Source organism: Limulus polyphemus, unplaced genomic scaffold, assembly GCF_000517525.1.
Source record: "Limulus polyphemus unplaced genomic scaffold, Limulus_polyphemus-2.1.2 Scaffold1432, whole genome shotgun sequence".
Classification (NCBI taxonomy): Eukaryota; Metazoa; Arthropoda; class Merostomata; order Xiphosura; family Limulidae; genus Limulus; species Limulus polyphemus.
The window spans coordinates 193,873-206,971 of NW_013667042.1; the positions used below are offsets into that span (position 1 = coordinate 193,873).

A 13,099-nucleotide genomic window follows, 5' to 3' on the forward strand; every position below is an offset into this window, starting at 1 on the left:
CACACAATTCACTTGTTTTAAAATGAAGTATTCAAAACAAATCAAACGTATGTACAAAAAAAATATTTACACTGTAGGATCTAGAGCTGTAGATAATTCTGTTTTTGTCAAAGTCCATACAGGCGGTTCAGTTACTTTAGAACTCAAATGACAAGACGAATTATCCTTTTCTTGTTACAATACAAACTGTGAAACTTTCACTTTAGAAATTGCTCGTTACAGCTAAACTGACAATCATGCAGTTTAACTTCACTTTTACTTTCACTAACTTGCTTACTTTTCCTCTCTGTACCTGCATGTATTTATAACACACGACAGAAAAATTAGAAGCCTCGAGTAAGATGACGTCAACAATATTACAGAAGCCTAATACAGCAATCAAACTACATTTAACAATGAACGACTTCTACTGAATTACGTAATGAAACCTGCCATAACTATTGCTTTTAAAATAATTAAATTTAATGGTCTTGTTATGAAAAGTAAATGATCATTAAATATTAAATCACTAAATAATAACTCTTAAACTGAACAGTCTTGTATATAATTTTTTTTTTTGGGGGGGGGGTTAGTAGGAATTAAAATATAAATAAAATTGTTTGTTTATTCTGTAATTAAGCACAAAGCTACACAATGGGCTATCTGCACTCTGCCCACCACGGATATCGAAACCCGATTTCTAGCATTGTAAGTCCGCAGACATACCGCTGTGCCACTGGGGGAGATAAATAAAAGACATTGATTCAGTAGATATTACAAGAGAACCCAAGTATTTCTCAAACTTCTGGGAAAAAAATCACCTTCTTTCAGGCAACTGAAACGTCTTTGTATAGGATTTCTTTTCAGAAACTGAAGATTTTCCAAAATTTTGAATGTATCAGTTCATTTGCATAATATAAGTTTACCACAAAATTTATTTTTTGAATGAAAAAATGATAATGTGATACCATATATATCTGTGTTCATGAACATGATAATTCTAGTCTTCATTCTCTGATCAAAAACAAAAACGTGTTAAGCTTTAATGTTCATTACTCTCATTCATACAGTATTGCAGATAATGTATGGAATGTTTTTGATGTTTGTTGGCCAAAGAAACAATCTTGATATAAATATATTTGCTCGTGCACAGGTTTACTGCACTAATTTAGCTTAAAAGTTTTGAATGAAAATATATTTGGCACGGTCATTTATTATCTTTAATAAACAACGCCAATCAATTTTTCATTATTTTCTTGATTTGAATGGAGTTAATAAGAGATGTTCTACAGAATCCATGTCATCGTTTTGTAAGTTTTCTACCGTTAACATAAGTATGTACTTAAAAATATTGAATGTTTAAATAGAAAGAAGAGACATATTTCAAAAATGTTATTTTTATTTATTCGTATAATATTATAGTGAGCTTATATCTTTCGCATTGGGTTCACTTTCTTCACTTTTATAACAAGGTGCTGGTTATTACTGAAACATAAGAAAAATATATTAGTATGTACTCTTTTCAGAACTAATATTTTAACGCTGAGACAGTTTCAGAAAAATCTAATGTCGATTTACAACACAAAACTAACTAAAATATATAGAGAAAAATAAAGTTTAAATATAAATATAAAATTCATTTAGATCGAGTTTTTATTCTAATCTCATATATATATATATATATATGATGCAAGTAGCATGAACTAAAGTATGATTTGATAGATTTCTAAATCTCTTACGTAAAATAAATGAACAATTTCTTTGCTCAACATTAAATTATCAGTGAATTTTACAAACAGGATGAATAACTATCATTTTGATTATTCATATTGAAAACATATGTCGCTCTACTGACGCTGTCATTAATTTTAAATAAACTTCGTAGTAAGAACTAGCAGTTTCAGATTTCTAACATTCGTGTAATGTTCTTCATTATTATGCTGTCAGGAATGCATCTGGATATACCTGAGTTAATATGTTTCTTGTTCACTTCTGAATAATAATAATAATTATCAACTATTTCTGGATCTTTTGAAATCTATATTATCTCTGAATGTAGCATTTTCAAAACGAGAGACCCAAAACTCGAGCGCTTTCGAACAGTTGACTATTCTTCTTCAGGAAAATAAAGGGCTATGTTAATCAGTGTGATGAAATATATAGGCTCGGATGTCGTTGTCACTGAATGTAGCAGACAGGTATATATATGCTTAAACTGTCTAAGTGGTAATGTGAAGTTTTAATAACCGTCTATTAGAATGCGTAAAATTGTTTTGAGAAGAAACTCAACTATGCAAGTCAAAATTTATGATCTTGTATAAAGATTGTAGTAAGAATAATATATGAAACATACAATTACTGATATTCACGAACGTATGCAGGGAGTGGAGGGGGACTCAGCTGAACCATCTATTCTTGTGATGTAAAAAAATATGCTTAAACGGTTATAGCACAGCTGCTTATGGTATTTAACGTTTTCCACATAGTCTAAATTCTTCTGGTGAAGCATTAAGATTTTTTTGGTTTGAAATCGTCGCATGCAATGACTTCTGTTGACACGTTATTATTGGAAGGCCGAAGCCGTATTGCTACTATCAGGTTTTGTAGGCCGGATTCTTTATAGTAGGTGTCTGTGAGTTGTTGGCGATAAATTTCAACAATAAACAAACATCAACACAGTCCACTTGTTTTATAATAACATATTAAAACAAGTCAAACACGTATACAAATGTTCGTTGCACTGTTGGTTATCACAATTGTATCCATAGCTTTAAATAATTGTCTCTTTTTCGTCAAAGTCCACACAGTCGGGGTCAATTACTTTATAACACAATTTACAAGACAAATTATTCTCCTTTACTCTGTTATTCTAATACAATCAGTGATAAATTCACTTACGTTACCCCGTGCATTACCATAGTTGTATCCAGAGCTTTAGATAATTTTATTTTACGTCTAAAGTCCACACAGTTTGGTTCAATTACTTTAGAACACAATTGACTAGAAGAATTGTTCTTTCCTGCTCTGTTATTACAATACACTCTGTGATAATTTTACTATAAAAATCACCACTATACGCTCTTTATCCCTAAACTCACAATTACGCAGTCTAGATCTAAACAACAATATTTTGATGTTTATTTATACCCCGACAGAAGTCTAGAACATTCTACGCAATACTAGATATTCTGATGCAATAATACTCAATTAAAACAACGAGAAAAACTCAAAAAGTTCTAGTAACATGACTCAACAACATAACAATCGCTAGCTCAAAACAATTGAACGTAAACGCTAGAAAATGTATGATTGGCAAACAATTACATAAAGACACTTGTCATAAACTCTCGCTTCTAAAAATAACTAAATATGACACCCGTGATATATCAACTATCTGAAACATAACACTCCCATTAACCTTAAACAGAAACAGTCGTGTATATCTAACTGCTACATATGGTTACAAGCACAAACAAGCTTCGTCGTGTCACGGAAATATAAATATAAAGAGATTATGGGTTTGAGATTTACTATTGTTGTACAGAGTTGTTTAAAATTAGTAATATAATCTTACAGTTAATAATTACTTTGTATGTAGATAGTATAATACTTTATTATAATAAAACTACAATTTATGCTAATTTAAGTCTAGCTCCTTATGCAGTGTCACAACATAACGATGATTTGTTGACTCTTCAGTAGATTTTGTGGATTTTATGTGAACAGCCATACAATTGTTTAAGCTATATATTTATGCAAAACTGCTTCCAGATTTAATCACATAGCATCTTTTTTTTTATTTTCTGGGGGGACATGCCCCCAGACCCAGCATTAGCATGCTTTGCATGCTATTGTGCTTGGCACAATATGTGTTGGCTATTTTTGATGTCACATATTAGACCCCCCCCCCTTTCAAACATTCTGCATATGGGCCTGATATGCATTTTTTTTACGAAATTAATATTACTTTGAAATAGCAAAGGGGTAGGAAAAAATACACGATCATAACTTAAACTCTGATAACTTGTAAAAACATTTCTAAGTTGGCTGAACAGACTTGGATTATAAACTCTAATACAGGTATTATTCATTGTGACATACTTAGGTTTTTCTCTTTTCTTCTAAAATTTACTTAAGTATATTATTTTCAAACTAGCCCGACCCGCAAAACCTTTGCAGTAATTTTCATGCTCTTTGTTTAAATGTTCCGTATTCTATCATTTTCAATCACGGCATTAAAGCTACACTTTTTAGCAAGCTTTATGTGTGTGTTACGTCCACAAATTCTGGTTTATTTGAAACAAATTTTTGCAGTCAGACAAACAAACTCATGTAGGCGTCACTTTATTTAATAAAACTATACATAAATTAAACAATAAAGTATATTGATGGTATTTATAATAGTGTACTGAGTATTGAACAGTTATGACGTTCAGTGTATGATACGGTTTTAGGAGTAGAAACAAAGAAACTTAAAATCCGTAATAAAGAAAATGGTAGCTAAAACATGTTTATAGCAGGCTATGAAACAAACCGAAACTAAATTATTGCAAAGTAAAGTAAATGGAAAGTTGTAATGAATGAAAACTTAGCTGAATATGTAGAAATGTTTGAATGCATGTTCACAAAGTTATAGGCATATGGTTTTGAACGAACTGAGCATGCTTATTTTAGACCTAAATAAGTCTAGAAAGCCCATAGAAATTGTCTTTAGTGTAAAGTTCATTTTTATTTTAGGAAATTAAATTTGGGTTAAGTGTTGTTTGTGTGAAATACTTTGGAAATAAAAAAATAAAGTTGAAACTGAAGCCAATCGTCACGTGATGACAACAACATTGTGCCACCGTGTACCATACTCATTGCATTGAAAAGTTTGACTAAGCAATAAACAGGTAAGGTTATTTTGAATTGAAAAACCAATATGCAATCCGGACGCCTCGGACATAGGCTTTTCTATTGGTATGAAATTTGTATCATTTGATTGAGACATTTGCGATAAAAGTTCCGGACAGACAAACGCAAGAGTATTATTTATATAGATTTTAGTATTTCAGTTTTAGCTCAATCGTAAAAATATGCGATGAAAAGCTCTCTCTGTTTTTTCCGTTATTGATGTTTATGGTTACAAATTCTCCAGAAATATGTTGAAAGTATATATATATATATATATATTTCATACAATATTATAAACTTATTCATTGACCATAAATAACCCCATTCTTCCTAGTCGTGGTTTATAATATGTGACAATGTAGTTTTTTTTCATGCCTTATATCACCTTTTTAATATAAGTATCTTAATCGAAAACATATTGGTTTGGTTAACCTACTTTTCATACACTTTTGGAGCAATAGTCATTTTCAAATTTATATAACAATTTACATGTTTGGTACTGTTACGACAGTGGAAGTCACGTGACGCTGGTGGTGTGCGTGATGAGTTTCTCGAATGATCCGGGAAGTCCGAGTGTGTCCGAGATGCCCTCTTCGTTAGTATATAAGCCTGGCAGGGAAAGCCAGCAGAAATAAATGAAGAGAGAGCAGTAGTTACTTTGAGTTCTGTGTAATTTATGATTCTGTTAGTTTCGAGCTAGTAAAGTATGTGTTTTGCACTCATCGAGAGTGAAGTTATCCAGATTGTGAATTGCTGTGATTTATAGCGTGTATTATAAAAGTTGTTAAGTTTAAAGTGACGAGAAATGTACTGATTGTGGAACTACCGTGATACTAAAAGTTTGTATTGAGGAAGAATAAGCTGGTTTAATCAAGAAAGGACTTGTATCGCTGAAGATCGCCGGAAAGAATTTCTACCAGAAACAAACAAACAAACAGATACGTAACAAACTGGTGTCAGAGAGTGGGATGGAAAAGGAAAAAAAAGATGGAAACGAGAAGTGGCAAATCAAACTACAACTTAGCAGATTTGATGGCAGCAATACAATAACAGCAAAATAAACAAGAAGAGAGACTACAGCAGTGGTTGGAGGAGAAAGAAAATAAACAAAAAGAGAGACTACAGCAGTGGTTGGATGAGAAAGCAAATAAATAAGAAGAGAGAGTACAGCAGTGGCAAGAAAACCAGCACCTGTGGCAACTGGAACAAGAAAGGAAACAAAAAGAACGAGAAAAGAAACAGGAAGGAAGTCTCCAACAGTTGCGTGAAAGTCATCAGCAACTACAGGAAAGTCAGCAACAGTGGCAAGAAGAACAAGGAGAGAGATTACAACATCAGCATGAAGTAAAAATGAAAAGATCAGTGAATTTCAAAGTGAATTAAATACATTAAAGGACGATTTACTATCTTTTACACCGGGAGGATATATTAGCCATGGACCTAATCAGCCAGGACAACAGGAAGCCCCTTCCAGACCCTGTAGCTAAACACTAATGCAGACATCTTCAGTCCTACCAGAAATCACATTCCAGATATGATTATTGGCAATAGGGGTGATCTAGTACGAAGAAAGCCACAGGAATTCGATGGGAAGGCACCATGGGAAGCATATAGAGCACAATTTGATCTCCTGGCAGAAATGAATGGATGTACAGAGGCCAGGTACACTGCTTTCTGCTAATGATCCTGAAGGGACACCCACTGGAAATACTTGGACAGTTGTCAGCAGATGACAGGCATAACGAAAGAGCACTGGTAGCTGCTCTAGAAATCATGTATGGAACTCAAAATCAGTCCAAAGATTACAGGGCTAGGTTTAGGACTGAAGTCCGTGCTAAAGGGGAGAGCCTGTAAGAGCTGGAACAGGATTTGGAAAGTATGGCACACAAGGCCTACCCAACTGCACCACCCAATGTCCTCAAGCTGTTGCTGAGGGATCAGTTTGTAGATGCCTTGGACAGTCCACAATTGAAGATACAACTAAAGCAAGCACATCCCTCTACTCTGCAGGATGCAATGGCCAGAGCTCTTGAATTCAAATCCTATGATAAGTCAAGTGCAGATGTACTGAGGTTGGTACAGTCATCAGGATTCAAGACCAGAAAAGGGCAGCTCTCAGAGAAGTTTGAGGGACTTTGCTGGTACTGTAACAAACCTGGGCACAAGAGAGCTCAATGATGGAAACTTCAACACAAGGAATATACCACGGCGGGAAAGGCTGCTACTCAGAAAGGTTGTTGGAACTGTGGAGAGCATAGACATATAAGGAGCCAGTGTAAGAAGAATACTACCAATAAGTCAGCTTCGGGAAACCAGTAGTGGTTAGTGCTGAGGGACGCCCACCAACCTCCATCGTGAAAGTCCCAACAGCTAAGTGTAAAATGGCAAGCACACATAGTATCTACGTGACAGGAAAGCTGGATGGCCAAAGGTGCATCTTTGTCATAAATTCTGCATCTCAGCAAACCCTTGTGAGCATCAAGGTGTCAGATCATAAAGAAAGGACATCCTCTCCCAGAACATTTAACTGATCTCTATAAGAAGAGCATAGATCATTTGTCATCATCACTGGCTCTTCAGGTTAGGGAACTTTTGGCGAATTATGCAGACGTCTTTTCAGAAGGAGATTATGACCTTGGCTGCACAGACGTTGTGGAGCACAGAGTAAACACAGGTGATCACCGTCCAATAAAGATCCCTCCGAGGAGAATAACTCTCGCAAAGCGACAAGAGATGGAAAAGGTCATGGATGACCTAACTAAAGAAGAGATAGTCGAAAAATCAGATATTCCTTGATCAGCTCCCGTCATGTTAGTCCAGAAGAAGGATGGGACCCAACGTTGCTGTGTGGAATTCAGGGCTCTTAAAAGTATAACCGATAAGGACTCATACCCACTGAATTGATGATACTCTTGATCAAGTGAAAATGGCTGAAGCAGATAAACCTAAGACGCATTTAGTTATGGCCAAGGTCTCTGACAATACTGTGTGATGCCATTTGGGCTTAGCAATGCTCCAGCAACATTTGACAGGTTGATAGAAAGAGTACTGGAAGGCCTACAATGGAAGATAGCCCTAGTGTACCTGGATGATGTCATCGTATTTGCAACAACTTTTGATGAGGAAGTTTGTTTGTTTGTTTTGAATTTCGCACAAAGCTAAACGAGTGCTATCTGCGCTAGCCATCCCTAATTAGCAGTGTAAGACTAGAGGGAAGGCAGCTAGTCATCACCACCCACCACCAACTCTTGGGCTACTCTTTTACCAACGAATAGTGGGATTGACCGTCACATTATAACACCCCCATGGCTGAAAGGGCGTGCATGTTTGGTGTGACGGGGATTCGAACCCGCGACCCACAGATTGCAAGTCGAGTGCCCTAACCACCTGACCATGCCGGGCCTCCTTCTTTATTATAAACATTGTTGTACAATGACACTGACCTAAAAAGTATCGTTAAAACTACGTGATGTTCTTTGTGTCTCCTCCAAATCTTTTTATCAGTCTGTACTTAGGTTAGAACGTCACCTATCAATAAATTAAGTTATTTTGGCAATATATAAAACTTTCATCTTGTTCATGCCCATTTAAAAGGACCAGCTTTAATGACACAAGGCAACCTTCCAGATGAGAGCCTTAACAACTGTTAAGTATTTGTAGTTGCCTCATCTAACAAGTGTGGACTAACATACAATAAGAGCAAAGTTCTGGAACAGGGTGTGGAGGAAATATAAACCTTAGTCGAACTTGTGGATGGTTTGGAGAGGCTTGGACAGTTATCTTACTTGGATTCTTCACATGAAATGATTGATTCATTGGCACATGACCGATTTATAGAAGCCATAATAGATGAGAATTAGGCTGAAGTGAAGTAGGATGCAAATCTTTAACTGAAGCCCTCCAGTTGGCAATGAAACACTTATCCATTAAAATTGGAAATAAACTACTAAAGGTACTATTTAGAACTTATGAGCTCATCAAATCAAGTAATATTGAAACATCATCTCTCTCTCTCTCTCTGACAGTAGAATAGAAAAACTGAAAATATTACCCAAACAACCAGCTATGAGAACGGAAGAAATAAACCACAATACAATAGTTGATTTAAGTGTAATTTGAAAGGGCATATTGCTTAGAACTGTAGACAAAAGCCTGTTTAAAATAAGATCAGCTTCTAAAGGATACCATAAAAATGAAACTATTATTGATGCGAGAAATCTGATCATTGCAGCCGGAACTGTGAGGTATTAATAGCTTTTAATAAACTAATAAAATATGCCCCAAGATTGAATATCCAAGCCCAACTGAGGATTCTTCGTTGTTACCTATATGAACAAAAGTTTAACCTCCAGCAAGTCATGCATCATTGAACTGCATGGTCAGTTTCTGCAATCCAGAAGGCCAGGCAGTAAAATGGCTCCAGAAACTTGTATAAATTACATCATGCATCACTCTTGATGGCACTATAAAAATGCTAGTACATTAACCCACAGAATACGTGTTAATGAAGAACGTAAACACTAAGAAAAAAGGAGAATTACAAAATAGTAAAGACGACCAACCTAAGGTACAATCGAGTATAATCCAAAATGTGACATCCATAAACGATGATGAAGAACTAATGTGGTATAACACTCAACTAAAAATGTTCAAGCAAAATATAAAAGTTTGAAACCACTTATTCAATGGATCAAGAACAGAGCATAATAACAGCATTCTTCAACATTGAACAACACGCAGTCTTCATTTAAATTATACATTTTTTAATTTGTTCATATTACTGATTTTACTTTTTGGTTGTGTTTTCTTGCTGTAGTTTCTCCCCATGATTATTGTTTTGTGTTTTATTTGTTTATTTATCGTTATATTTAGCCATTGCACTATGATAACCCTCATGGCAAACAATTTCTCCACATGGCCCAAAGAAAGAAGATATACTGGGCATGTGAGATTCATTACGCCTACAAGATGGAAATGTTATGTCAGAAATATAAAAATACCAATGGCAGAGACAGCAACTACAATTGGTACTTCTAAGTTATCTACATTCCGAAACCCTCCACCATCTCTATAACCTTCCAACAGCTGGATATTTAGGTATTAAGAGGGATAAGGAGAATGCTTCTATTTGGTTGGGTCTCAGGATTCTGTAGAGAACTGAGTTAAATCACGTGAACTATGCTGTGAGTGAAAATGTCAATGAAAGAAACAGCATGGACAGTTACAGCGGTATTGTGTTGAAGCACCACTTCAGAGAGTTGCTGTCAATGTGCCTGGTTCTCTGCCACAAAGTAACAGTGGGAATACATACATCATGGTTGTAATGGACTACTTCATCAACTGGTCAGAAGCATATGCTGCTCCTATCCAGGAAGCAGAAACTTCAGCAAAGAAATTTATCAATGTATTCTTTCAAGATTAGGCTAACTTATGAAACTTCGTTCAAATCAGGAATGGAACTTTGAATCAGCCTTGTTTACAGAAATGTGTCATATTCTTGGAATAATAAAAACAAGATATTAGCCCTTTATTTGTATTATGATAGAGAGATATAACCATGTACTGTTAAACCAATAGCTAATTACGTGGATGGGATCAATGTCTTCCACTGCTACTTATGAGTTATCTATACATGAAGGTACAGGCCATGCATAATTATCGCTGGTGTTTGGAAGGGAACTTAAAGTGCCATTGGGCTTTCTGTACTCCCATCTAGAGAATAGTCACTCAACAGAGGCTTACATAAAATATGCAAAGAGAGACTGAGGAACACTGTTGATGGCATATGTGACTTTATCCAGAAAGAGCTTAAAGCAGCCACAAGAAAGGACGAACTCCAAAGTTAAGCAGGTGTTAGGAAGGACCACATTCTTTCCTGAAAATAATCAATGATGTGGTTTACAGATTGCAAAAGGATAGGGAGTCCAAGCCAAAAGTTATCCACTATGAACATCTTTGGAAGTACATTAATGAGAGAATGGCTAACTAAGTAATTTCAGAGAAAAATGTGCCTGTAGAAAGTCAAGCTGCTGAAGAATCCAGGCTTCCTATCAATATCACTTCCAAAGAATCGCCAAAGACAGAGCCACTAGTGTATTTGCTCGACCACTTGCCCAGAGAGAACTTCCTTGTGACAATACAAGTGGTGACAAGAACCATTACCCTCTTTAAAAGAAAACCATCGTAAAGACTTTGTGAATGGACGGTTTAGTGAGCTGTTTTATTATTGTATTAGGGCTGTATAAGGAACTTCACTATCCAGGGGGGGGGGTTGTAAGCAATGTCTTAAATGTTTTAATTTACATGTTTGCTAGAGGGCACATGACATTAAGATCTAGAAAGTTCGTGAAAGTTAAGAATCGAGAAACCTGTATAAATAAGAGTAATCAGTGAATAAGGAGTTAGTGAAATATTCAATGAGTAATGAATGAGTGATTCAATGTAAAAAAATTATTCAGTGTTGAAAGTGAGAGTTATTGTGTCTATTCAGTTAATCGCTCTATTAGCAAAGACATGTAAGTTAGGCATGAATACGATTAGTCTCGATATTTCTATTACAATGTTATTTGTGAACTTAGGCCTGCAGTGATTGTAGTTTCTAGCGAACATTATAGATTGAATAAACTAATTTGTTATCATTACGTGGACTTTACTTGTCATTGCTTCAAAAATAAGGTCGTGGACGTGGAAAGAGGTTTGTGTACCTGCTATCAAAGTAAAAAAAAATGTTGAAATTACGATCTGTTTTGTGTTGGAATATCTTATATCGGCACAACAGCAAATGGGTATCTTCTGTGTTGTCTTTAGGATTTCCGTAAACTAGTACAGCACGTAAATATCGTGGGATAACTTGGATAAAATTTACTTAGTCATTGTAACAGCTAGTATAATACCCCCTCAACCAGTGGTTCAGTGGTAAGTCTGACGGATTATACTGCTAAAAATCGGGTTTCGATACCCGCAGAGAACAGATAGCACAAATAGCTAATCACGTGGCTATGCGCTTAACAACAACAACAAAAAATAAATAAAAATAAACTAGTACAGAAAATTAAAGTGTGGCGATACAGTGATACGATTGTATTGAAGCAATGGTAAATTTTTGAGGAAATTTCATCCATTGCTTCTTTGAATTTGAATAATTTGAAAGTATTAAAAATGAAGACTTTAAGAGTTTAAAAGAGAGTAAACAAGTTAGAAAGGATATAAAAAAGAAAGGGGACAAGGTGACGCCTGTGTGTTAAAAAATAAGCCTTGAGAAATGAGTAATCGAGAACGAGGTTAGACCTTCAGTAAGAAATAGCACAGCACATGCACAAGCTGTAGAAACAAGCGTGGGAGATTAGTAACCTAGGATCAAAGCAGAGTTAGTTAACAACCTCGTTAGTCATCACTATTGCATCATGTCCTGTAAACGAACGCCAACGTATGTGACCAAAAAAGAGGATGTTGGCCTCATTTCTTTAGCACTGTAGAAGCTACAGAAAAGTTTATATGTTATGAATCATCCCGGTGCTTTGATGCAGTATCAGTTACAGTACATGGGTGTAGCAGTACAAGTAAGTAGGCAACCGGCTAACAGCAGTTAACCATGACCAATAGCCTGAGGGTTTTGGTTTGGTGCCTGGATTAGCCCGGGAATTTCCTGCAAGCATCCAATAGGAGCACCGCACTACTTGTGGGTGATGCTGTGTTCTATTTGGATACTCACCAGGATACAGAGAAATTTTGCTATATAAACCCATGTCAGGAGCTGAAGAATCAGTTCTTCAGCCAGAGAAAGAAGTTCCCCAGCCAGAGAGAAGAAGTTCTCCAGACAGAGAAAAGTCAGCTCTCCAGCCACTGAACTCTCCAGCCATGCAGTTGAGATCCAGTAATCTAGCTACCACCACTAAAGTTCCAACTCTATAGTAAATATCTCTCTCTCTAGATCAGCTTTTGCATAAAGTATTAAAGAAGTGTTATCAATGTTAAGAAGCTGAATATTAAATGTTATACCAAGACTAAGAAACTGTTATTAAAGAGTAATAAAAGTTATTTGTGAATATTATTGCTGGTCTGAGACTCATATTCTTTAGTCTAACTGTAAACTCCTGGAGTTAGCGACTTGTGGCTCCACTCGTCACGACAAATCCTCAAACAAATAAATTTGGTGTACAGGTTGGTTTTAATTGAAACTCCAACAATTAAGCTCACCTGAGCGCTAACCTGTTACAGCTGGCGCAGT

At 35.7% G+C, this 13,099-nt stretch overlaps 1 protein-coding gene across 1 annotated transcript in view; it reads right to left on the reverse strand.

The window, feature by feature from the left end:
• Positions 1-1,384: 1,384 nt before the first annotated feature.
• The window catches only part of LOC106463533 (coiled-coil domain-containing protein 57-like), a 77,129-nt gene continuing 65,414 nt past the window's right edge, over positions 1,385-13,099 (reverse strand). The window contains exon 12 of the mRNA XM_022391059.1: positions 1,385-1,464. Coding sequence (XP_022246767.1) covers positions 1,462-1,464 — 3 coding nt within the window. The 3' untranslated portion in view covers positions 1,385-1,461. The remainder of the gene's footprint in view (positions 1,465-13,099) is intronic.